Raw genomic sequence first — 27,946 nt, forward strand, 5'->3', positions numbered from 1 at the left:
AACCTGTATCACTGTATTATATTTTCATATATCTTTGGGTCTATTTTTGGATTCTGTTCTGTTTCATTAACCCATTTGTCTAATCATATGCCATCACCAAACTTAATTATTATAGCTATTGAGTGTTTTACCCGCTCCAGTGTTCTTGCCTGGAGAATCCCAGGGACGGGGGAGCCTGATGGGCTGCCGTCTATGGGGTCGCACAGAGTCGGACACGACTGAGGCGACTTAGCAGCAGCAGCAGCAGCAGCAGCATGGAGTGTTTTAATATTTGGTAGGCCTTGTTGCTCTCTTTTTCAGAATTTTCCTGACTCTTCTTGCATGTTTGTTTTTCCATGTGAAATTTAGGATCAGCTTGTCTGGTTTCTAAAAATGTCCCATTACCATTTTTTATAGGGATAGTATTAAATTTATAGACTAACTTTGGAAGAATTGACACCTTTACAATATTGAGTCTTCCTATCCAAGAACAGGGTATGCTTTTCTGTTTTATTTAAGTCTCCTGTATGTCTTTCAGTGGTATTTAAAAATTTTCTTCATTAGGTCTTTTAACATTAAGTTATTCCTGGATACTTTATCTCTTTAAGTTATTCTTGTGAATATAGTATCTTCTGTATTTTTTGATTTGTTTTTTTCATAGCTCAGTTGGTAAAGAATCCGCCTGCAATGCAGGAGACCCTGGTTCGATTCCTGGGTTGGGAAGATCCGCTGGAGAAGGGATAGGCTACCCAGTCCAGTATTCTTGGGCTTCCCTGTGGCTCAGCTGGTAAAGAATCTGCCTGCGGTGGGGAATACCTGGGTTTGATCCCTGTGTTGGGAAGATCCCCTGGAGAAGGGAATGGCTACCCACTCCAGTATTGTGGCCTGGAGAATTCCAGGGACTCTCCAGTCCATGGGGTTGCAAAGAGTGTCCACGACCGAGCAACTTTCACTTTCACTTTGTGTATGGCAGAGTTATTGATTTTTATGTATTATAATCTGCCAACTTGCTGAATTCTTATTTCTAGTTATTTTCCAGGTATTCTCTTGTTCTAGGGATATATAATCATATCTGAAATTAATAAAGATTTTGTTCCTTTTCTAAGTTTATATGTCTTATTTCTTTCTCTAGTTAAATACGTCTGCGGTATTGTCAGAACAGTGCTAACAATACTAGTGCTGATAGTGGGCATTCCACGATGTTGGTTCTTGGCTTGAGATTTGTATTTATCATGTAAAGGTGGTAGCTGGTTGTGTTATCAGAGCTATCTTTCTAGATGATCATTTATTTTCCAATCTTTAATCTATGACTATGATGAGTTATATTGATAGTTAATATTGAATTATACTTGTCTTTCCAATATGAATTTCACTCAATTCATAGTGTACTATGTGTTTTTTGGATTTTGCTAGATAATATTTTATTTGGGATTTTTATATCAGCATTTATAAAGAGTAGTTTATGGTTATAGTCTTTTTGTCAGATTTTGAAATTATTATTATACTAGCTTTAATGCTTCTCAGTATATGAATAAATTAAGCTGATTTTATTAGTGAAAATTCTTAGGGCAGTATTTTTCAAACTTTTTTTGATTGTGAACTGGAGTGAGAACTGTATTTTATAACATAATCTGTATATATGTGTGTGTATAAATTAACAGCCAAAGATTTCACAACAGCCTGTATATAGTCTATTTTCTATTCAGTTTATTTACTTTAAACAAATGTTAAGTCATAGCCCTCTAATAGCCACTAAATGATCATAAGTTGTAGTTTGAAAAACACTGACTTAGGTTCCAGTTTTAGAAAATAAATGAGTGTAATTAATTCATCAGTTGTTGATATATGCTTGCTACATAGAAGATGATCATGAAAACAAATATAAATTAATTATATGGTGCTGTTCAAAAAATCATTTATTGACCTTATTACACACTGCCTGTCAAATAATAAATATGCCATCTTGACTGATTTCTAATAAATCTGAAAATTTGTTCTTTAGAATTCTTCCTTCAGTTTGTTTAGCAAATTTCATGTTGAAAGTATTTTTTCGGAAACCCTGACCTGGACCCTCCCATATTATGAAATACCATTGTGTGAATTAGACTGACTATTATTTTATCATTGGGGAGTAATTATGCTTTTATATACTACATCTTTTTGTTCATTTTGGTTTTACTTAGTGATTTTCTTTTCCAGGAATGTCTGAATCTGAGCAAGCTCTTAAAGGTACTTCTCAAATTAAGTTACTCTCATCTGAAGATATAGAAGGGATGCGGCTCGTATGTAGGGTAAGAGTTTTCCCCTCCTCCTAGGATAGGACTTGTTTAAGTAGTTAGAACAAATGAAGTCAATGATTTGCACATGTACAAAGGTGGCAAATGTTACCTAGTAAGACTGTGACTGGCCGTTTTTTTTTTTTTGAAAAAAAATTTTCATTAAAGTATAGTTGATTTACAATGTTGTATTAATTTCTGCTGTACATCTAAGTGATTCAGTTATGTATACATTCTTTTTTATATTCTTTACCATTATGTTTATTCCAGGATATTGAATATGGTTTTCTGTACTATGCAGTAGGACCCTGTTCTCTGTCCATTCTTTATGTAATAGTTATTTCCTATGGTTCTTTGATGAAAATCATTTATCTATTCTTTTATTTCCCTCCCTTTCCTTCTCCATTGTAGAACTGTGAGAAGCCTCAAACTTCATCACTTGATTATTGTTTAGAGTACTTAAGATGTACATTTTTGCATAGAAATCAGTCAAGTGTACTAATTAAACCATTTGCTAGCTAGCCCAATTTTATTTATATGTTTACACAGACAGACATACACATTTATTAATGGGTATTAAAAATATGTTACAAATACATGTAAATAGTTATAAAAATTCAGGATTATTATATTCAAGGTGAGATTCATTTTGTCAGTATCCCATAAAATCTAAGTTAGTACAGAGGATACAGATTTCTAATGCTACTTCATTTCTTCTCTAATGTATGAAGTGTTTCTCTTTTACAGCTTGCTAGAGAAGTATTGGACATTGCCGCTGGGCTGATTAAACCAGGTGTAACTACTGAAGAAATAGATCATGCTGTACACTTAGTAAGAATTGTACTTTTATGCTTTGAGAAATTTTTCTGTACTGTTAGCTGTCTTAGACTTATAAATAAAGTAAACCTAAGTTCTGAATATCTACACTTGGCTAAAAACTAATTTGAAAGCAAATTTTTCACTTTGTTTCAAATATAAAAAGTATTCAACAGACATTATCCCATCTGTAAGTATCTGATATTGGGGTCTGAGGTAAGCCCGAAGTACCTTGTTTCTGAAATGTCACATTTCATAACATTTTAGTTTAGCTTTTACAAGATGATTAATTTTATTAGTGCTTTAGGTAAATCATGCTACCATGTGTGTCAAATATTCTGAAGTCAAAAAATATAACTTCTGAAACTAGTGGTAAAAAATGTTTCCTTTTTTAATCTATTTACAATAACAAGGCTACAAAGAGACCAGATACATGTTTGTAGTAAATATAGTATCAGTTCACTTCAATCTCTCAGGCTTGTTGGACTCTTTGCGACCCCATGAATTGCAGCACGCCAGGCCTTCCTGTCCATCACCAACTCCCAGAGTCTACTCAGATTCGTGTCCATTGAGTCGGTGATGCCATCCAGCCATCTCATCCTCTGTCGTCCCCTTCTCCTCCTGCCCCCAATCCCTCCCAGCATCAGGGTCTTTTCCAATGAGTCAACTCTGCATGAGGTGGCCAAAGTATTGGAGTTTCAGCTTTAGCATCAGTCCTTCCAGTGAACACCCAGGACTGATCTCCTTTGCAATGGACTGGTTGGGCCTCCTTGCAGTCCAAGGGACTCTCAAGAGTTTTCTCCAACACCACAGTTCAAAAGCATCAATTCTTTGGTGCTCAGCTTTCTTCACAGTCCAACTCTCACATCCATACATGACCACTGGAAATATAGTATAGGGATATTAAAAAAAATTTTTTTTTTAATTTAGTTTTTTTGACTGTGCTGGGTCTTTGGTGCTGAGCACAGGCCTTCTCTAGTTCTGGCAAGCAAGAGGCTACTCTGTTGCAGTGCACGGGCTTCGCGCTGTGGTGGCTTCTCTTGTTGTAGAGCTCAGACTCTAGGCATGTGGGCTCAGTAGTGGCGGCACATGGGTGCAGTTGTCTCATGGCATGTGGGATCCTCCTGGACCAGTGATCGAACTCATGTCCCCTGCATTGGCAGGTAGATTCCTAACCGCTAAACCACCAGGGAAGTCCAGGTATACTTAATAAAAAAGATTGCTTATCCACCAAGGAGAGACCTTAAAACCCTGTAGTAGATGAGTGCACACATGATATGGTTAGGTTGTTCATAACAGAAGAGCAGTAACTAGTTACTAAATCACATGGAAGGCTAATTAAACCTGCTCTCGTAATCAAGCAAATGCAAGTCATAAAACCTTCTAAATTAGGAAGTATTTTAAAGATATTTATGTCCATTACCTCTCTGAAGATGGTGAAACTGGTACTCTTTTTCATGGTGATGGCATTTAAATTGGGACTATCCTTTTGGAAAGATATTTGACAATGTGTCTTGAGCTATAAAAATGTCTATAACATTTTTTTTTATTTGACATTATAAATCCTAATTTGGGGTTATTCAATATATTATAAAATATAGTTGACCCTTGAACAACATGGGTTTGAGCTGCATGGGTCTTCTTATATGTGAATTTTTTTCAGTAAATATATATATGTACTGTAAATATATTTTCTCTAATGATTTTTAAAATAATATTTTCTCTAGCTTACTTTATTGTAAGAATACAGTACATAATACATGTAACATACAAAGTATGTGTTAATTTCTGTTTTTGGTAAGATCAGCCATAGTGTATTAGTAAAATGGGGGGGGGCAGTCAAGTTTTATGTGGATTTTGGACTAGGCAGGAAGGGGATCATTGTGCCCACTCACTGCCCCCGCCCCCCCATCCACCATGGCCCAGGGTTGTATATGGTTATGCACCAGTAGCAGTTTGAATGCTTCCTGTAGGCCAGGGACTCTTATGTGCTTATTTTACCAACTCATCTCATCTCCCAACAACTCTGAGGTAGGCACTACTCTCATCTCTATTTTATAGATTAGGAAACTGAGGCAGAGAGAGGTGAAGTTGCCCAGGGTTATTCAACTGAAAAGTAACGGAGCTGGCATTTTTAGTCAATGCAGTCTGCTTCTGTGTGTTCTTAACTACTATGTGGACTGCTGTGAGAATTACAGAAGCAGATTGTTAAAGGAAAAATGATAGGCATAATAGTTATTGGTTATAATATTTGTAGTTGAGAACACTAAATTTTAAGTAATAGTAGAATTACCAATAAAATTATAGTACATTTCACAAACTGTATTTTAGGCAGCTGTTTAAAAATTACTAGTCTGAAGACTGGCAGTATGGAAAGAGAAATCATGTACGCTGTGACTACCACTGTATAAAAACATCCAAGTAACATAAGACTTGTTTATGGAGAACTAGATCATTTTCTTAGTGATTGCTTTTTTGTTCCTACATGAATGTTCGTATGAATGTTCTATATGAACGTCTCTGGAAATACTTTGAAAGTGAAAGTATTGTTGCTCTGTCATGTCTGACTCTTTGCGACCCCATGGACTGTAGTACACCAGGAATTCCAGTACACATGGAATTCTCTATCCATGGAATTTTCCAGGCAAGAATCCTGGAGTAGGTAGCCATTCCCTTGTCCATGGGATCTTCCTGAATCAGGAATTGAACCCTGGTCTCCCATGTTGCAGGCAGATTGGCAGGTTCTTAATTATTACTGCTGCTGCTAAGTCACTTCAGCAGTGTCCGACTCTGTTCGACCCCATAGACAGCAGCCACCTGGCCCCTCCGTCCCTGGGATTCTCCAGGCAAGAACACTGGAGTGGGTTGCCATTTCCTTCTCCAATGCATGAAAGTGAAAAGTGAAAGTGAAGTCGCTCAGTCATGTCCGACTCTTAGCGACCCCATGGACTGCAGCCCACCAGGCTCCTCCATCCATGGGATTTTCCAGGCAAGAGTACTGGAGTAGTATTTATTTTTTTGGTCATAGGGATAGAGGCATTTATATAAGCATTAAAATTAACTGTGCACATTAATATTTAATATATTTTTCATAAGGAGTTGGTAATTCTAAAATAAATCTTCATATAGTGACATTTGTATATGTTTGTAAATATTTGTAATGCGTGAATTTGCTTTTCTTTTGCAATTATTGGTAAACTGGTTTGCTGACTGTTAGAAACCCTACTGTTTGATACTAAAAGTAGTATCTACTATTATTTCTAAAGTAAAATATTAAATAGGTTTTTCATTAGGAACATCTGTACAACAGGTTTTTCCACATTTTTCAGATTTTAAAATCTGATTAATTGCATGCATACTAGCTTTTTCTTTTGCACATTCCAAATTACTTTATTTTTAATTTATTATAGGCATGCATTGCAAGAAACTGCTATCCTTCACCCCTGAATTATTATAATTTCCCGAAGTCTTGTTGTACTTCAGTGAATGAAGTGATTTGCCATGGAATTCCAGACAGACGGCCTTTGCAAGAAGGTGATATTGTTAATGGTAAGAAATGTGTGGCTTTTGTTGCTGTGAACTAAGAAACAAGATTTTGGGAGTCTGATAGTGACTTGCATCTTCTTCACTTGTCTTTAACTTATTTTTTTCATATTTAAAACTTAAATTTAAAATCTCTGGAAACCTATTTTGTGGTTTTCAGTTAACTGCTTTCAAGACACTTCTAGTATAATGTGTTTGTTACAAGTTCTTTAATGCAGAGCTTTAATATGTGACTGGTAAATGAAGAGTGTCAGTGAAATGTGGAACTAATAATTGATTCAAGTGGGATTGTTTTCTTACTCCTTTTAGTCCACTATTACAGATAAAGAGAATATGTAATATGTGAAGAGGATAGTAATATGCGAAGACCTTAAGAAAAAAGGCTCAAAATTCTGCAGAAGTACTGTCCTTGATGTTAAGTTTCGAAAGTGGCTTTAGGGACCACTGTGTTCAGCTGTTTTGGGAAACTGCGAGTGCAGAGAAAGAAGCTGCCAAGATGGTTCCCTCTGTAATTAAAAAATAAATTGATGAGTTAGACTCCCCTCGATGATATTTTTAATAGTGATGAACTTGGTTTCTTTAATAATCAGATACCTTTAAGAATCTATGTATTAAACAAGGAAGCATGAGCCCAAGTGTTAAAGGCTACAGAGAATGGACAAACTGTGATGCTGGCTGTGAATGGTAGTGGAGACTTGACTGACGCTGTTTTTATATGAATTGTTTTTGCTACATTTGGAGTATCAGTTTATAAAACTCCCTAGGTTTTGAGAGGTCTGCCCAATGCTAATTTACATATAAGCTCTATTTTTTTTTTTGCATGCATATATTATGAGGTTTTTCAGGAATGTGTGTGTTGTGCTAGAGCCAATACATCTATACTGTGGTATTATAACTTGATTGAAGATTTATGGTTTAAAAATACTAATTCAGTGTGCTCTCGAGGATACATTTAGCTTAGTGTGGCTTAGTGGTGTAGTGGTAATCTGTATTTTTAAACATGAAGACAAAGAGAAGTATGAATAGTCACAAATAAGTGAAAGGCAAATGAGTTTTTGAAAAATAACTGTAGAATAGTGTAAATGTTTCTGTTTATTGATTGACTAGGATGAGGAAAAACTTGTTAAAGATAATGAGAGAAAGCAGTATTTTCTGTTTGATGTCACAGTGTGGCAGAGTCCTTTGTTTAATGTTATTAACTTGGGTTATTGATCTTGCGGAAATGTATCCGGGGGGATACATTATTCTTTTGCCATAAACGATTTAATCGCTGTTCTAAGAGCTTTGAAGCCCGTCTGGCTTGTGCTATGTGACCACAGACCTGTCCTCTACAGTGAGTTTAGGTGCATTATAGACAAGAAATATCTATTGGGTGTTAAGTTATTTATTCATTGGTGTTGCTTAGAAGTTATTTTTTTCATTAACCTGCTTGATTCTGTCGTGTCAGCAGAATTTGAATTTTGAGATAAAAACAAATGTGGTCTTTATGTTTGCACATTCTTTTGCAGTGGACATCACTCTTTATCGGAATGGTTATCATGGGGACCTGAATGAAACATTTTTTGTTGGAGACGTGGACGAGGGAGCTCGGAAACTGGTTCAGACCACGTATGAGTGCCTGATGCAAGCCATTGATGCAGGTGAGCCTCAGGGCTGGGCACCCGCTGAAGCTGCTGAGTAGTGTGGGGCTCGAGTGACCTGTCATTGCACCATGCATGCCTGGTCCCTTCCAGCTGTGCTTCTGCCCGACCTGAGTTAGCTTTGGGTTTGGCAGCAGTAGGTTTAAAGATGACTTGAGAATCCCTTGATGAAGATGGACTGAATTATTGCTTATTCCTTTGTCTCTTCTATGATTTATCTTCCTTTTCATTTACTGATAAATGGGGAAGAATGTATTGATAGTTCCAGACTGTAACTTTTCTCCTACTTTTTAATTCTTTCATAAGTGTTCTGTTCTCTTATTATAAAAAACTATAAGACTGCATCAGATTATGAGAGGAAAACATGAGTGATTTTCCTTTATACTTGCCTTTCCTTTTTTTAAATGTCTCTTTTCTAGAGGTGTCCATTTTTAACATTTAGGTTTTTTTTTTCTCCATAGTACATTATTACACATGTATGTGTTTAGTTAGGTTAAATGGAATCATAATATTGTAGTATTATGTAATTTAGTACTTTTTCAACTAATAATAGCTTAGAGATCTTTCCATATTAGAACATGTACATGCCTGCATGCATAGATCTACCTATCCTTTTGCTTTATGTTTTATTCCACAGTATAAAAACGTCTACAACTTTTCCCCTCCTGGATTTTGGTATTTTCCAGGTGTCTTGCTATTACAGTGAATAATGTCTTTGGTGAGGTGTATTTCTGTGGGACTTTTCTCAGACTGTGTCTGTCTTTGTTCGTACAAACAGTTTATCCATGGTTTTTAAAAATTTATGCAATATCTTGTGAGGAAAGAGAAAGAAAGGCTTGTTGCAAATGTAAACAGACTATTAGAAGGACAGTTTGAGGGCCAACAACTCTTGAGGTGGAATTCACAGCGTTTGAGCATTACTGGTCAGTGTATTATCCAGCCCTGCCCCACCATTAAATAGATCTGATGTATCATCTACACTGTATAGGACAGGACAGCGTTCTTAGGCAAATAAAGGAGATGGTATAATTTTTACTAATTTAATAAAATCAGAGGAATGAAAAGTGAAAGCATGTGATTATTTTTATATATCAGTATGTGAGATTTTCCTTTCCTTTTAATTCACTGTTGATTATACTTGAAAACTTTGATATTCACGGTGGTATTGTGAGATGAGAACTTTAATATTTAGTATCTTATTTTGGAAGCTTTAGGTTTAAATAATTTTTAGAGTTTAATATTTATATCTCTTTTGCTTCTCTATGAGTTGATCAAAATAACCAGATGGCTGGAATGTTGTTTTACAAAGTCATAGGAATGAAACTTGCTAAGGAACTAAAATCTTTAGAACAGTAGACAACCAAGAGTAGAAGTTGCCTAATCTCTGGAAAGTGCTATTAACTCCTGTGTATGGATCATTCCTGCCTGTTGTTTTCTGATAATTTGACTGCCCATCCTGGTTCAGAGCTGTGGAGAGTTGGACCAACTGTGAAATTAGCTTTCCAGAATAGGGCTCCTCAGCCTGCACGTTTGCGGCATTTTGAGTCTGATGATGCTGTGTCGTGGGGGCCTGTCCTGTGTACCACAGGATGCTTAGTAGCATGCCTGGTCTCTATTCACTGGAGGCCGGTTGCACCACCTCTCCAGGTTGTGACAGCCAAAAAAATGTCTCCAGATTCTATGAAGTGTACCCCTGGGACCAGAATTGCCTCTGGCTTGAGAATTAGGGAGAAGTCTCCATTCTCACACTGCATCATTATTGTTGAACAGGTATTTCCTTTATTGTATGTGCAGCATGGGTTAAAATTTTGCTTTCCTCCCTGCTGACTGGGGCTGGTAAGAAGGCTTGGGTGGGAATGCAAGAAAATCATTATGCAAGTCAGCATGTTCCTCAGAAATCATTAATCTCCCCTGCCCTACCTCCCAATAAAAAAACAACCAAGCTGGTCCATACGGTTAAGAGCAAGTAAATGTTATGAAAATGATTCCTTAAGCCATTTGCCCAGAAATGTGATTGGCTGGAGAGGATGTGGTGTGTCTGAACCTCAGGTTGGAAATAAGCTGGCAGAGAAAGAGACTGTAGGGAGGGGGGGACCCCCAGTACTGTGGCTGGACCCCCCACGAATCCAGCAGAGCCCAAATCCTGGGGTCCCAGTGCTAGGAGAGCCGTAGCAGCAATAAGAACCACTTCTTCTGGTTTTTGTTTAAACAATGGTAAAAGTCATAAAAAATAAACAGGGCAGGAAGTATATAGTGAGAAGTACCTTTCTACATCCTACTCCCAAGATTTTCTTGAGAGGCAAATGAACAATTTGAGAACCACTTATATGGGGATAAAGATGCCCAGGGGAAGCAATTCTTTGAAAAGTCGACCAGACTGAAACCAAAGACAAGTCAGTTTCCTTATGAATGTTCCTTTTTCTCCTGATGCTCTTTATTCTCTTATCTCTCCTGCTCGCTTTAATGGAAAGCCCACTGACCTTAGAGAAGGTGAGGAAGAGAAGTGTGTTTTCCAGTCTCTTTGTTTGTTCAGAGAGCAAGTGGTGCTGCTCCCAGCCCCTGACTGCTGCACAGCCCCTCCTCTTCTGCAGCAAAGGAGGAACCAGGTGCTGCTAGCTTGACTCTCAGCTTCATCGTTTCCTGGCAGTCTAACCTCTCTGAGCTTCGATTTCCTCATCTTGAAAGTCTTAGGTGTAGGCGTGTAAAACCTTCAGAATGGTTCCTGGCATAGATAGTGATTGCTTAGTAATTATCAGTTACTCTTTCCCTTTGCCACGAATCTTCTCTTTTCCTTTCAGTAAAGCCTGGTGTTCGATACAGAGAATTGGGAAACATTATCCAGAAGCATGCACAAGCAAATGGATTTTCAGTTGTTCGAAGTTACTGTGGGCATGGAATTCACAAGCTTTTTCATACAGCCCCCAATGTACCCCACTACGCCAGTAAGTACTGTCCAAAGAGTTTGTATTGGCTGACTGTTTATTTAGCAGATATTTTTTCCCCAAACATTTAACAGGACCCACAGTTTTGTATCTATTAGAATAATCTATTAGCTGTTATAAATAGCTCCCCAAAATGTGTATACTCTGCACATACCTTGCTCACAGTAGTCCAGATCCTGAGTGTGTGGTTACTGTTGGGGGTGCGTGAACAGTTATTCTTTGATGCAGGCGCTTGTCACTTTCAACACATAGCTTTCAGGGTCACTTTGGGGGTTCCCTTTCTGATCTTAAAGATACTGGGGGAGAGGGGAGAAGCATGGAGGGGTATGCTTGGGAGGTTTTAGTGGGCCAACATGGACTTGGCACAAGTCACTTACATTTACTTTTCATTGGCAGGAATTCAGTCATATGGCTACACTAACTGCAAGGGAGGTAGGGAAATGTGATCTAGCTGAGTACTTTGGAAGAAAAGGAAAATAGTAATTTTGGTGAACGGCCAACACTGCCTGCCACATATATTCTGACTCCTTAGATGAAACTGATTCTGCTGAGTTTGATTTGAGTTCTTAATATATATCAGATACTGTGTTCTTTGTTGGTATAAATAGAGGAGAATAGACAAAGTATCCTTTCCTGAAATTGAGTGCTGTCCGATAGATTAACAAGGAAGTGTTGGATAATTAGTCTTACAGAACCTTTTCTCTTGAAGAGATAAGACACACGGGAGTAAGTTTGTTATTTAGTGCTGGAAATGAAAGCTATCCACATTAGGTAACATAAGGAATTTAATAAATATAGAGGAGTCACTGCTATGTAGAGACTTTGATGTACCTTCTTGGGCTTAGGTTTGCTCATACATACAATATCAGGGAATGGTACCTACTCTAGAACTGTTACTAGAATTAAATGAGATCTTGCTTGGAAAGCACTTAAAGTTAACTCTTAGAATGAAGATGGTGATGGTTTATGTTATCTCGTTTGTGCATCACAACTCTATGAATAATTTCTTAGCTCTCTTTTTAACAAGCAGAGTCTGTGCTTAGGGAACTGATTTACTTAAGTCCACACAAACTAGTGAATAAATGTCAGGGGTAGGATTGGTACCTGGGTTCTGTCTGCCTTTCTAGAGTCAGCCTTGCCCTTGCTGCCTAGTAAGGATGTAAGCAGTTTGGCGCTGAGTCTTATGGGAGAAATAAAGAATGAGATTTTGGTTTGCTGGAGAAGATGAGAAAGAGCATTCCACATGGTGCTGCTGCTGCTAAGTCGCTTCAGTCGTGTCCGACTCTGTGCGACCCCATAGACGGCAGCTCACCAGGCTCCCCCGTCCCTCGGATTCTCCAGGCAAGAACACTGGAGTGGGTTGCCATTTCCTTCTCCAATGCATGAAAGTGAAAAGTGAAAGGGAAGTCTCTCAGTCGTGCCTGACTCTTAGCAACCCCATGGACTGCAGCCCACCAGGCTCCTCTGTCCATGGGATTTTCCAGGCAACGGTGGGGAAACATGAATAGATGCTTCAGGTTGAGACAGACTGAACAGAGACAAGATAAGCTTAGGCTGAGAGTTATGTGTGAGCTAGAAGTGGGCAGTGCCAGATGGAAGATATCTGACTTCATTTTTAAGGAATTGCAGAAGATTTTTTGGCAGGAGAATGGCAAGGTGAAATTGTTATTTTGAGAAGATAAATTTACCAGTGGTGTCTGGGATGTATTGCAGGTATGAGCCAGCGGGCTTGTCAGCCTAATGCACAGTTGTTTTCATAAATCCAGATGTGAGCTGGTAAAATCCAAGATATCAGTAGTTGCCACAAGAAGGGGAAATGAGTGAGAAACCTCTCAACAGGAGAAGCTAGAGAAGTCAATTAAGCACAGCATTTGACATAAATCAATAAGCATTTATTAGCAGACCACAGGGTCCTTTTTATTTCAGCTGGAATTGTGCACAAAGTAAAAGCTAGCAATAGATAATAAGTAGCCGACTTTGTTCCTTCCTGCTCAGCCCTTGGTCACCTATTGTGCATTCCCTTTAGCAGAGTGGAAGTAGCTATTCTGATGACACTGCTGTGTGCCACACGTGTGCATGCATGTGTTTTGCGTGTGGAAAAAGTGTGGGCAAGGGAGAGAATGAGAAAAGCACCCTTACTTGCAGAGATAGCACTCACATTTAGGTATGGATTGTATAAAGAGAGGCTTTATTTATTTATATTAATTTTTATTGGAATATAGTAGATTTATAGTGTTGTGCTAGTTCCAGGTGTACAGCAAAGTGACTCAGTTAATGTTGCTTAGTCGCTAAGTTGTGTCTGACTCTTTTGCAACCCCATGGACTGTAGCCTGCCAGGCTCCTCTGTCCATGGGATTTCCTAGGCAAGAATACTGGGGTGGGTTGCCATCTCCTTCTCCAGGAGATCAAACTGGCATCTCCTGCTTGGTAGGCAGATTCTTTACTGTTGAGCCCCCCAAAAAACAGTAAAGTGAATCAGTTATACATACACATATATCCACTCATTTTTAAGATCCTTTTCCCACGCAGGTCATTACAGAGTGTTGAGTAGAGTCCCCTGTGCTGTGTGGTAGATTCTTACTAGTTGTCTGTTTTAGGTGTAGCAGTGGGTATGTGTCATGAAGAGAGATTTTTTGAAGGAAATAAAATTTATGGGAGAAGGCGCTACGGTGATGATAGTGTCAGCACGGTACGGCCCCGCTGGTATACAAGATATGCCTCTTGAGTTTCATGTTAAGCTGCTTAATTAGAAATAAACAATTCTGAAAAAAGAGACAAGGACCCATGTATACTTCATTTTATCCACTTTGCTGTATTTATGAAAAGTCAAGTGTTAAATGGGTTAAAATAAAAATGTTGTGGTCTCTTTAGGGAAGCATTAAAGGAAGCTATTGGAGTCTTTGTACAGCAGAGGCTTTTGAATGTAAATGATCCCTTCTTTAACTTATAACTCTGTATTCCTAAGCAACTGAGTGTGAAACCAGGAAATTGTGTAACTTCCCTCCACGTCCTGTATAAAAGAGGTCTTTGTTAAGATGAGCGCTTATGTGCTTCCTTATCATCATGGTTTGGAAGTAAAGGTGATACTGCCCTACCTTGAGAATTTAGATCACGGTAATGCTGTGAGGCAGACAGTAGAGTAGGTGCATGTTTTTGTAGAAGTACTCAGCCGTATTATCTGCTATGGTGTAGATACTCGGAGGGTGTGTTTTTGTTGAATGAGCTGTGTTGAGAAACTGAAACCATGAGCCAAAGTGAGCTGGGAATTGTAATTTCTTGAACAGTGAATCAGTAGCAGGAACAGGAGTGGAACTTGGATTCTCTTCATCAGCACTGACCAGTGGAATTATGTGAGGCACATATGTAATACTAAGGACTTCTGTGGTAGCCCAGACGGTAAAGTGTCTGCCTACAGTGCGGACGGAGGAGCCTGGTGGGCTACAGTCCCTGGGGTCGGAGAGTTGGACACAACTGAGCGACTTCATTTTCTTTTTCACTTTCATGTAATACTAAAACTTCTAGTTGTCATATTCAAAAGTAAGAAACAGTTAATTTTACATTTTATTTAATCTGTTACATTAAAAATATTAGCATTTCAACATTTAATCAGTGTAAAACTATCATTGAGATATAGTCCATGCTTTTTTTATCTTTGAAACCGGCATATGTTTTACATGTACATTCTGACTTGCCACTTTCCAAGTGTTTAGCCTCATGCACCCAGGTGCTGCTGTATCCGCCAGTACAGTTCTCGATTCCTTTAGCCATTTTTATTTCTGTGATACTGCACTGACTCTTTTGATATCCCCAAGGGCATATGACCAAGTCTATATATGTAGTAAGTTGCATGCCATTTGGAGGGAAAGTTCATGAAATTAGAGATAAAAAGTCAAAATTATTTTTGCCCCTCAGATTTTTATAATATTTTAGAAACTCCTGATTTGGAATCTGTAGGTTGTTTATTTTGGCAATACCTAAGATAGTGGAAAGCAGCATGATTGCTGTTCACAAGGAAAGATGTGCAGGAATGTAAACAAGAGGGTGAAGTTAGAACAAACCTAGGCAGAGCTGTTAAATAGAATCAGCCTGTTGAATCCATCCAGTGGATACATGGGTCACCATCTGGAAGCACAGCGGTCTTATCAAGAAAGCCTGAAAGCTGAGCTCTCGCCACCTGGTGGTCAGGCAGAGAAAGTGCAGCCATCCGTTCACTGATGCTCTTACCAGCTCTTGATTTTTATTCTGAAAGTTAACCTGTTCTCCATTTTTGAGATTGTCTAAAAAGACCTATACCTCTTTCAAATTTTTGGCCTTTTTGGGGAGATGGCAAATCTGGACACTAACAGTTGAGTTTCTCATGATGATCCTTAAAAATATATATTGGCAAATTTGGACAAAATAGGAGGGAGAGATGGAAATTTTGTTTCCAGTAAAAAAAGGAATAATCCTGCCAGCATTAAAAAAAAAAGTAGGTTAGTGCGCAGGGGCTTTTTTTCCCTTTCCAAGATAAGACAGTTTACAAAACTTTCTAAAAATGGTACAGTTGTTTCCGTGGGCTGTGCCCTACCTCCACCCCCATATCCATACCCACTCCTGTCCCAGCCAGGAGATGCGCAACTTCTGGCATAGTCTGAAATATCTTGTTCTCCTTTATACTGTGGTACTTGGATAAGTATGGAACTTCGTTGGTTATATAATTGCTATTCTAACCCTGCTATAACATAAATGGAGGTAGTTTTGCTTTCACAGAGTGCTAACTACATCTGAAATCCAGTCTAGGGCATCTCTGTATTTTCCTAGAGAAAACAAGCAAAATGAAGTATGCCTAGGACAATATCTGCCCCAGAGTAGGAGGTTTTCAGAGCCCCCCTGTTTGCTGAATGATCTGCTTTAAGAAAGGGAGTCAGGAGAGGAGAAATTCATTAATATAAGAATCACTCATGGGAATGTAAGTTGTGTACTTTTTCCAGGGAAGTGTTTAACAATATGCTGTAGGTTTTTTGCTGTGTTCTGAGATTTTTTTTTTTTTTTTAATTTCAGAAAATAAAGCAGTTGGAGTGATGAAGGCTGGTCATGTATTTACAATTGAGCCAATGATTTGTGAAGGTGAGGAAAAAGGGATGCCGTAACATTCTGTAATTGAATTTTTATTTACGTTTGGTTACTCATGATCAGATTAGTAGTCTGCTCGATTTTGCTTCATTTCCACTCCCCCCCTCTCGAACTCGATTCAGTATCATGTAGAGAACCGAAAATTGTAATGGTTGGCAAGAAAGCGGTACTTTCTCCATGGTAATTCGTCTGCTGTGAGTAGATGCTGAAGTACTTGAGTCCTGGTCCCTTTTCATAAAGCTTCTGTCAAAGGGTGTATTGTAATAATTAGTTGCCTCCATCAATCAAGGCCGTGTGGAAACTGTTGCGTGTCTTGGTGTGGGTGAGAAAGAGGGGAGAAAAGGAAATTAGAGCCTTTTTTTTTGAGGCAAACACAGTTATTTAATTCTCCACAACCTATGAGGTAGAGGTGCTGTCCCCATTATCCATGAGAACAAACTGATTTTTGAAGAGGTGAAGTGTTCAATAACTTGCCCAGAGTCCCTTAGCTAGTTATGTAGCAGAACTTGTGGGACTCTGAAGTCATGAGCTGTCCTGCCTCTTCAGGGTCTGCACTTTGGTCATCAGGTGCTGCCATCAGACAACTGCTGTGGAGAAAGCCCAGCCCAGACATGCTTTGCACTGGCAGTTTTATGTCCCTGCAGTCGTTGGTCGCTGTGACAGGCGCATGACAGCCGTGATCTGTGTCACGATTTGCGCTCTCACTGAGGCTGTCGGAGTAATAACCGGGGCCTCCTTCACCAGTTGTCTGTTGAGATTAGGGGATGCAGAGGGATGCAGCAGTCGTAGGGCTCTTGCGTCCTGTCCCCTGTGTTAATGGAGTCCCCTCAGGATCCTTCCAGTCTTTTTTATAACCTAATCTTGAGAGTGATAGATACCCCATCACTTCTACCAGGTTTTCTTCCTTAGAAGTGAGTCACTAAACCCAGTCCACACTGAAGGGAAGCATTGGAGGTTGTTTTAGAGGCTGTCTTCTTAAGCTGATCCTTAGTTCCCTTTTCTGTAAGATGCAAGTTACAACCTTTATCTTTTATCTGAATGCCCGGGGCTGTGGTAAGAATTAAGTGAGATGGTTTGTATGAACGCAGAGTACCTTTAAAGGGCTGTACAAGTGTAAGATACTGTTTTTGTCACTCCCCAGAAGAATGATGACCCCGCATAAGCAGTTGCAAGATAAGTAAGTATGATGGCAGAGAAAGGCAAGGACAAGGAGAGGAAAGTGTATTTTGGAATCGTCTGCCTACAATTTGGGAGACCCAGGTTCAGTTCCTGGGTCAGGAAAGTCTCCTGGAGAAGGAAATGGCAATCCACTCCAGTATTCTTGCCTGGAAAATCCCATGGACGGAGGAACCTGGTAGGGTACAGTCCATGGGGGTTGCAAACAGTCAGACATGATTGAGTGACTTCACTTCTTCACTTCCAAGTGGTGTTTCCTGGAGTAAGCAAATAACATTGTGTTGAGCTGGTTCAGGTAATCATCAAATTATACCAGATATACTTCAGTGTAACTAAGCTGGGCTAAGTCTCAGCTCCATAGTGGAAAGTGTCTTAATTCGAAGAGGAATTTTCTCAGAACGGTAGTCAAATATATTTGACTTGACATTTAGTAAAGAATCTGTTTTAGTAGATAACTGTAAAATTAAAGAAGTATTAATGTCTTAAATCCATTTGTTAAAAGATCATTCATTACATTGAAAACTATCTATTCACTCATCGTTAGATGGTTGACAAAGCATGAGTTAACTTTCTTTATGCTGCCTCATATTTTCTTCTTAGACCGGGATTTAATGTTGCAGAAGTAGGTTACCTCACTACTTTATACTCTGGGATTTGTCTGAGGCAGTAAGATCTAATGTTTGGTAAAGAGTATTCAAAATAAAGAATATTACTATTATTTTTTAACATCTAATTTGGAGACAGGAACATCTCTGTATGCTTTTTTAGTAGTGTCTGGAATTGTAGAACCTTGTAATTCCGCTGCTGTCTTCCCTGCCTTACATCTCACGCCCATTTTCTCCTCTCATTTTCCTTCGTCTCCCAGCTTCTTTCACTGTTATTTCCTTTCTAACCCATTCTGCCTCATCATAATTTTTAAATTCTCTTGCTAAACTCCTGTTTCTTTCTCTTTGCCCTCTTTCTGGTTACAGGGGTGTGGCCTACAAAAATTTCACAGTATAATCTGTTCTCACCATTTATGTGCCTGCCATTTAAAAGTTACACAGAATTAAATGTTATCATAAAAGTATAAAAAGTTATCTTATTTCCTTCACAATATACACTGGCTATGGTTTAGTCAGATGCCAAAGTTATATCAGGAGAGAGCTAAATTCTTTAATGCAATCCTGGGATGAGTGGTAATCAGTACATTTACAAAAAGGAAGCTGAGTGCCTTTATTTTGGAAACAGCATCTTCATTCAGTAGTTGAGAAGTATACAAAACGTGAAGTTGTAAAATTTAAACATATTATTGCTTCATTGAACTAAAGACCAAAATGAAGTTGGAAAGGCTTTAGCTTAAACAGATGATGTGTACACAGGAATCTTAATAATGAATTGTAAGATTAGTTTTTTGAGCTACCCAAGGATAGAGGGGCACGGGCAAGTACACTTCCCTAGAGTGTACTTAGAAAAAGGACTGAGTGGTAGAATTAAGAGATGGTGTTTGTTCGTTTAAGGCGGATGGCAGGATGAAACCTGGCCGGATGGCTGGACGGCGGTGACAAGAGACGGGAAGCGGTCTGCCCAGTTCGAGCACACTCTGCTGGTCACGGACACTGGCTGTGAGATCCTAACCCGGCGGCTTGATAGCGCGCAGCCTCACTTCATGTCCCAGTTTTAATTTCCCCCAAGACGGCACATCTCAGTTATACTTTCTGGCTGTACTCCGCATTTTATTGAGAGTACAGAATGGAAGAGGAAATTTTTTTATTACTTGTTTTGTTTTGACTATCGATAAGGAAGGACTACAACATCTGACATGTGTCCTCAAGAACTTGTCTTGGGTCTGAAAAGGTCAAGAAGAATAAAGGAAGCATTTCTCAACTCCCCTCCCCCCGCCCCACACACAGATCTCTGCACCCGTTTTTCTTCCTTGCCCTTTGAGCACTTTTACTTAAACCTGCTTCTAGTTGCTTCTGTCACTGCCACCGCTGGGCCAGCATCGCCAGCTGCTTTCCAGGTGAGTGCTGGAGAAGAGAATCCTTGAGACTTCTGCGACATACGTTGCTCCCGATTTTTTTTATTATTATGTATGTGTGGAAGTATATACGTATACATTTTAAATTCCATGTATGTAATTACTGAATACTATGTGACCTGGAGTTTGTACTGATTCTTCCCTGATGGAGTTCTGTGCTGTGATAAACGGACCCATCGTTTGCAGTGATTTAATTCCCAGCTGGAAATTGGCTTCCCTCCTTGCCCTGCTAATTATTGACGCTTATAATTGTGCATAAGAAAGCACTCGGTCAGTGAGACCCTCCAGTGTGGGCTCTGTGTGAGTGAATGTATGGGGCAAAATCCACTTTGGACAAAGGTTATCAGGTTTTTAAAAGTCGAGTTTATGGCAGAAACAGCTGTGCTCCAAACAGAAGCTGGCTGTTGCAGAGAATGACGTTTTTGTAATACATTGCTATTTCAGACCTCTGTTTGGTCATGATGGGAGGAAAAATGCTCCCTTCCCCTCTCTGTCCTACTTCAAGGGCATAACCTTGGAGAGATACTCAGAGAAGGCTGGAGGCTGCCCTGTGGAAGTTGGGGAAGAGACAGTTCTGAAGCCTCTCCAGCAGGGAGCAGAGTCTGGAAGTGCTAACGTCTGGTAAAGCTGGTGGTGGGGCGGAAGGACGTCTCTGGAGGTTGGACAGTTCCCTTGGAGTAGGGATGCGCTGTCCTGGGTGTGCTGAAATCACACTTCTCCTTTACACAGTTGGGAACCTCGTTAGAAATGACCTCCGCTGCCCAGCATCTGTGCTCCTTTCAGTAGTTCAGTCCCAAATGGGAGAGTATCCATGAAGACAGATCAAAGTCATTGTCATTGGAGAATACTTGATTACCGGGTATCTGGAAACTGTATGCGAAGATAATTGGATTACACTGACATGTCACACTTGTAAGAGAACATCTTTCCCAGAGTGCCTCAGACCTTTTTTGCTTTAAAGGAATCATGATAATGTTTTCATTACTTTTTATTATTTTGATGATTTAGTAATGTGGCTGAATCTGGTATAGACTTTTGGGGGTATGTGTGTGAAGTTTTTTATCAAACTGTAATATTTGTGAATGGAATGCCTTGCAATATAAATGTTAATATAATATGTAAAGGGAGATTAAAAAGTTTGATTATTCTGCCACGTGGTCATTAACTTTGCTGCATTTTGTTTGGGATTTTAGAAAGAAGTGGTGGGAATGGAGTGGCTGATTTCACCATTTAAAAAACTCATGATGATTTGAGTAAAAATACTTTTTAATGTTGAATGACTGTATAAAAATTCCAGTCCTGTGTTTAGTTCAGCAGTCTACCAGTAGTATTTGACATGTAACCATGTGTCTGAGAGTTGTTTAAGACAGATTGCCACACCGGTAGTGCAGCATTTTATGTACTGATCATGGAGTTTGTGGTGTGGGCTTAGTCAGTGTCTACTTTGAGAAAACAAGCTCAAGGAAAAAAGTCTTGGTGGGATGGTTTTTTGTTGTTGTTAAAACACCACACTGGTGATGATGCTTTCTCGGTTTGGGAGATGTAAAAACAGCATAGGACTCTAGTCTAATTGTATATGTCTAATTACAAATGTTTACTAGATTTAGATGAATAAACATCTAGGGTAGTTTTATCATTCTGCCAACTTCTCAAAATGTCAGTGTGTTAACTTTTTTTTTCTGTATTATCTTTTAAAATATTTTTTTTCCCCTACCAGTTGTTCAGCCCCCTTTTAATTATAATTTAGAAAGGAAACATGTTTGCATTTCATCTTCAGTTTCTGGCTTTTGGTGACAAAATGTGTAAAAGTGAATTAGAACCCATTCACCAGCAGTCTTATATTACTTGTCACCCTCATGTCTAAATTGATAGGAAGAAGATGTTTAGGAATTTGCCATCTTAGCTTGACTTCTCAGTTTGTCCTGTCTTCGCTCTGGCTTTTCACGGAGTTTGATTAAATTTGAGAGACAGATGTTCCACTTTGCTGAAGCCCCCAAATTGTGTCTGTAAGCTATTTCTGCCCCCTTCCCCCAGCCCACGTTTTTCTAACTTCCAGCTTTTAATTTTGAAGATTTTTTGAATTTACAGAAAGTTGATAGTGCAGCGAAATACCCATATACCCTTTCCTGCATTCAGCAGTTGTTGCTGTGCCTCGTCTCTTGATATAAGAAGCATTTTTCTTTGGAGAGGAATGGCATCATACTTTATCTGCTACTGTCGCAGCATCTCTTTTAAAACGTAAGGACATTTCCTACACGATCATTGTCACACCCAAGGAACTGAATATTCAGAGTTGTCTGTATAGTACACATTCACACCTGAGTCAGCTTTCTCCAGAGTGTTCTTTTTTTAAATGCAGAGTCCAAACCCATGGCATTCAGTTGTCATCTGTAGGTTTTTTTTTTTTTTTTTTTAACTGTAAAACAACCTTTTCCACCATTTTTTGATCTCTTATGAAACTGACACTTGAAGAAGTAGGCTCCCCCCAACTCTGCCCACTTCTTTTTGAGTATCAGCATTAGCTTACTGATTGTTTCTAAAAGTGTTGGTCACTCTAAATGTTCCATGTTTGGCCAGTGGAAGCACCTTTAAGCTTATTTGTGGGTCATTTTGCTCTATGCCTATCAGTCTTTGGGCATGTCCTTGCTTTTCGCCATATGTTCTCAGTTTGTCTTATACTTTTCCTGCCCCAGACTGGGAACTGGCTGCTTCTCCAAGGAGCCCTGGTTTCTCTTCATGAGGAATGGCATTTGGAAATCAAGATCTGGGTACTGCTGGGGTGTTAATTGCTCCTTGGCCCTTTCAGGGAACAGAGCCAGGAACTGCATTTTTTATAAATTCATGTTGATGTATGGCAAAACCCATCACAATATTGTAAAGTAATTATCCTCCAATTAAAAAATTAATTAAAAAATAAATCATGAATTCATTCTGATACTTTGATTTCAAATTTAACACTAGTCTTCCTCACCCTTCCCTGTTTCATATTTGTATTTTCCTTCTCCCATAGTGAGAATTTTGTTTCTGAACAACACTAATATTTATTTGCTTGATTCTACATGACATGTAAAATAATTTCAGAATTACCACACCAAAATCACTACCAACAATCAACCTAAGTGCAAAATTTGTGGTTGCTCCTATTCTTGGAACATATCTCACTAGGAGGGTACTGGTTTAAAAGTTAATTGAAGTAATTCGTTTTGATTCTGCTGTATTCTAAATTTCATAAATCATGTGTGTGCTGCTTGTTGCTAAGTTGTGTCTAACTCTTTTGCAACCCCATGGACTGCAGCTCGCCAGGCTCCTCAGGCTCCTCTGCCCATGGGCTTTCCCAGGCAAGATACTGGAATGGGTAGCCATTTCCTTCTCCAGGGATCTTCCTGATCCAGGGATCGAACCTGCATCTCCTGCTTGGCAGACAGATTCTTTACCACTGAGCCACCTGGGAAGCCCATAAACCCATGAGCTATTTTTTAATAATAAATGCAGTGAATCTTGAGGGCAAAACATGCTATAGAGATGGTGGAGATATTTTAGTGGTCTCAGAGTTGGAAACACTGGAATTGATTGAGATAGTGTGATCTACGATTTTGTCTACATCTGATGGTGTGTGTTCTCTAGCTACCAGAGGAGCAAATTGTACCGCTTGTAATGTGGATGTTTAGCCCATTTTCTAATAGACTGGGAAAAAACATCTGGACATGGTTTAAGGATATGGTTTTACAATACAGGCTGCATTATGCTGATATTCTAGAAGTTATTAACATGTTTTGCTTGATTTAGAAAAATGAACATCTAAAGAAAAGCAGCACAGGCTCCATTTACTGAAATTCTGTGGCCCCACTTAGTCTCAACTCAGAAGGGTAGGCAGCCTTCTTACTCCTTTTGGTGCCAAGTGTTAAAAAATGTCTTGCATTTGGTTATCTTACAAAGGAAAGGTGGGGGTAAGGTGGCCTTGGCGACCTGTTACCTGCTGCTTTTCATTCTGGGGACTTAAGTGAGCAAGAGCAGAGCTGTCTGTATATGGTAATTCTATTATATTAAAATATGTGTCAATATTGCCAAAAAAATGTGCTAAAAACCAGTTTATGTGGAGCACTCAGAAGGCCTTCCTGGAAAGATTTTCACTTACCACTTATGTTAAGAGTTCAAAGTATTTTAAATAATCTCTCTTGTGCATGTCCAGCCTTTTTACTGTTGCGGAGCTTTTATAACTGTTTTGACTCCTGGGTGCTTGGCCCTTTTACTAGTACTCCAGACTCCTCACCCCACTTCCAACAACAGACACATGGCAGGGTTTACTCCCACACGCGTGTAGGCACATTTGCATCGTGGTGTCACAAACTCCCAAGATCAACAAGCAGGACACCAGGGCTGAGATCTCTAATTTTTTAAACTAGTTGCATGGCTTGGACAAATTTCCATCTCTTTAAGGAGGTATCCTATTTGTGCAATGACACAGAGCTTAGCAACTGTTTTATTCTATATATAACGTGACTAAATCAAATTCACTTTATTTTAGTACTTGGGTCAGAGGTCAACAGAAAATTTAGAGTAGAATTTTTTCAAACTTTACCAGTACATCTGAGCCCTGGGTGGTTCTGAGGAAACAAAATAGACAAGGATAAGAACTGTTAGTATTAAGATGTAGATTTGCAAAAAAAAAAAAAGCAACAGGTATTTGAAAGCAAATTTCCTCTGTTTCATCTAGATCTGATTCTTGGTCATCAGGACTATTTCAGCCCCTGTCTAGAGTCAGGGTAGTTCTGTGGTGAATCAGCACTCCTTTCCTGAAGGGAGCATGTGCCTATTAGCTCATCTCAGTGAATTCTGTTATGATGTCTGGCTTGATAAAAATCTGTGTGCAGTAAAAATCAGTAAAAAGCCCATCTCCCCACCCCCAAGTAAAAAGCCCATCCCATCTGCTTTGTTCTTATAAAGTTCCACCAAAAGAAATCTGTATAATGGAGGACTTTGTATGTACTGGTTCACTGTGCCAGTTCACTTCATAAATTGTTTCTTTAAAGATATGATTTTCTTGTTATAGTTCTATGCACTTATTATCTGAGTAACTGTTTAAATATACTTAAATGTTTTCCAAATATGGTTTGTGGTGTATTTTTTCTAAAGGGTATTTGCTGACAAAGAGTCTGATCTTGCACATTAATTGAAACAAAATTGGTTGAGTAGGTCATTTTTCCTGGGTCACACAGTATCTCTAGGGCCAAAGAACTGTTAGTTACTCGAAGGCTTTGATCATCAGCCTACTTGGGAGACTGGCAGCCAAGCAGAAGATGTTGTAAAGCATTCTGCACATGTAAAATATGCTCCCTTTTCCCCAGATCAGCAAAACCTTTGAGAATCACCAGCTACATTTACTTTTGCTTTGAAATGAAAGAAATGGAAGTAGCATTATGTGTAGCCATTTTTAAGTTGTACACACATTAACTAGCTCCACTGTAACAAAGTTTGGATATAATGCAACTTGTCCCCTCACCTCAAAAACCTCATCATTCCACACATTCTACTTTATATTAGTCCCCTGTGCATGTAATAAAGACCTTGTTCAAGTCAGACATGCCTATGTATTTTACACCCTGTTTTTCACAGTGAACATCCCTAGGTGGGTTAAATAGAAAGCAAGATAGCCCAACATGCTGAAAATGGAAAAGCTGGTAACATTTGAAAAATGCCAAGTATATGAGCATTTTCAGTGAGAAACAAAAAGCTGTTAAAAGTTGGTAGTATTGTAAAATTTTAGATCCTTAAAAATTGTTTTTCACTAGCTTTCATAAAATATACAGTGGAGAGATTAGCCATTTGTGGTAAACTTATATACCATTTATCCAATAAAGCAGTTTAAACTTAAAAAAATTCCCAAGAATACTTTTAAGGTGGCAGAGTTCTGATTTTGAACAGCCAGGGTTAGTGAATGTTTTTCAGCCCTGTGTTGTCTGTGTTCTTCCAAAAACTATTTGGTTCCACAATATACATAACAGCCTAGATGCCATCCAAGAGGATGTATTGAAAGGATCTTAACAAGAAATACTTTAAACCTATAGTCCCATGATCCAAGAGCCTTCATGGTGATACTGGTTCCTTCAAAGAGGCAACTGGGCTTTCATCCAGGAAATGCTCATACCTGTTAAACTGAATTAGCTGGCTCAAGACTATGTACACTTCACTGTGACAGAAATGAAAAGTAAACTTCCTAATTGACCAGCTACAAGAATTGGGGTTCCATTATTTTACTATCTTAAAATTGCTTTACTTTCTCATCTTGGTGAACGTAAAATGTCTGCCATTCTCATTCATGTATAACTCATGAGTTATACATGAATGAGTGGAAGAATCTTTTAAAAGAATTATTAGCTCTTCTCCATTATTACCCTCATATGTTCTTTGTTACGGCAATTGCTTAAGGCAGTAAAATATACTTTATTCCTGGAAGGCTGAGCTAAAACAAACCAGATGAAAGTACATTTCTTAGAGCTGGGGTAGACGCTAGTTTCAATTTCCTCTTCTTCCAGTTTATGTAGGACAATAGGTTAGAGCCCTTTGGGCCCCTACTGAGTCTCTAGCCCTCTAGATAAAATGAGAGAAGCTATACTGCTTTGTCCTTCAAATGCACCAAAGATCCAAAAAGAAGTCCTGACCATAACTGCCATTTTCTATTTTCATTTTGGGAGCAATTAAGCCACATCAATCAGAAGAATAATTAAAACAAAAAGCACATGCTTTCAATTCAACCAAAGATATGTATATCAATGTCCTGATATGAAAACAGTCTTAAGATATATGTGGAAAAAATAAAAAGGCACAGAATAGTGTTAATTAGTATTCATTTGTATAAATTACATGTATACATGTTATTTCATTCGTAGAAACTTCTGGGAAGATACATAAACTTATCGGTGGTCACTAATTTTGGGGGAGAGGGGGAAGTTTAACTTTTCTTTCCCATGTAATTTTCTCTATTTGAATGTTCTAACTCTTGCATGTATTGCCCTCATGCATTTATTTTTGTGTTAATGGATTACTGGGATGTTAAGACTATGCACCATTTTTGTTTGCTGCTTTATTCTGCTCAGGGTAAAGAAGCCTAAATGCTACTTAACAACAGCACCAGGAAAACACTGATAGGTTTGACCATACTAAAATAAAAATTTAAAAATATAGAATATATTAAAAATATAAAACTTGCAAAGGATTGGCATCTAGAATAAAGAAGTCTTAAAAAGAACCTGAGCTACGTTAAGTCCTGAGACCAGGTGGGTGTGTGATCTCACCTAAATGACTGTGGAGTCAAGTCCCAGTCAGAGTTGCACGATTTCAGATATTTTGTACAGCACAGGGAAATACAGCCATTGTCTTGTAATAACTTTTAGTGGAATGTAATCTAAGTCAGAGAAAGGCAAATACCTTCTCATGCTTGACGCCTTTACTTCCTTCCAGCCCCCTCCTCTCCTGGACTTTTCCTCTGTGTGCCTTCTACAGAAATGGATCCATCCTCTGCCTGGGTTTCTGCAGTCTGGCACCTCCACTCTGTATGCCCAAGCCTGGCAGGCAAGGAGCAGAGAATCTTCCAGTTAGAGGGGAGGGGAGAAGAATGTTGTCAGTACACTTAGATTTCTTTTTTCACTTTGACCACATAATCTTGTCTTTTCCGAGAGTTGATGAATAAAGGTACTGAAACCATTTACCTCAGATTGGGACTTGAACCCATGCGCTGGGACTCGAACCCAACCAAAACCCTGCTTGGGACTTGAACCCCACCAAAACCTCACTTGGGACTTGAACCTACATGGCTGGGACTCAAACCCAGTAAAAACCCACGGTACCTGGTTTCAGGACCTAATGAAGCTCAGAAGAAAAAGAATACAAATGACCAAAAGAATGAAAGACTTCAGTAATTAAGGGAAATGCAAATTAGTCATTTCATACCCATGTGGTTTATAAAAACTGACAACCACTTTGAAGAGCACAATTACACTCATCTCAGATGCTAGTAAAGCTCAAAACTCTCCAAGCCAGGCTTCAGCAATACGTGAACCGTGAACATCCAGATTTCAAGCTGGTTTTAGAAAAGGCAGAGGAGCCAGAGATCAAATTGCCAACATCGAAAAAGCAAGAGTTCCAGAAAAACATCTATTTCTGCTTTATGCCAAAGCCTTTGACTGTGTGGATCACAATAAACTGTGGAAAATTCTGAAAGAGATGGGAATACCAGACCACCTGACCTGCCTCTTAAGAAACCTGTATGCAGGTCAGGAAGCCAACAGTTAGAACTGGACATGGAACAACAGGCTGGTTCCAAATAGGAAAAGGAGTACGTCAAGGCTGTATATTGTCACCCTGCTTATTTAACTTAGATGCAGAGTACATCATGAGAAACACTGGGCTGGAAGAAGCACAAGCTGGAATCAAGATTGCCGGGAG

General features: G+C 38.9%; 1 protein-coding gene across 2 annotated transcripts in view; it reads left to right on the forward strand.

Moving 5' to 3' along the window:
- The window catches only part of METAP1 (methionyl aminopeptidase 1), a 54,768-nt gene extending 30,159 nt beyond the window's left edge, over positions 1 to 24,609 (forward strand). For both annotated transcript variants that reach the window (XM_086406695.1, XM_086406696.1), the window contains exons 5-11: positions 2,179 to 2,270; positions 3,003 to 3,086; positions 6,482 to 6,620; positions 8,123 to 8,254; positions 11,053 to 11,196; positions 16,237 to 16,302; positions 18,984 to 24,609. In XM_086406695.1, the coding sequence (XP_086262821.1) occupies positions 2,179 to 2,270; positions 3,003 to 3,086; positions 6,482 to 6,620; positions 8,123 to 8,254; positions 11,053 to 11,196; positions 16,237 to 16,302; positions 18,984 to 19,147 (821 nt within the window). In that variant the 3' untranslated portion in view covers positions 19,148 to 24,609. The remainder of the gene's footprint in view (positions 1 to 2,178; positions 2,271 to 3,002; positions 3,087 to 6,481; positions 6,621 to 8,122; positions 8,255 to 11,052; positions 11,197 to 16,236; positions 16,303 to 18,983) is intronic.
- The last annotated feature ends 3,337 nt before the right edge of the window (positions 24,610 to 27,946 follow it).

Source organism: Bos grunniens, chromosome 6 (genome assembly GCF_055505025.1).
Source record: "Bos grunniens cultivar Pamir isolate PY7600 chromosome 6, Bosgru_T2T1.0, whole genome shotgun sequence".
NCBI classification, from domain to species: domain Eukaryota; kingdom Metazoa; phylum Chordata; class Mammalia; order Artiodactyla; family Bovidae; genus Bos; species Bos grunniens.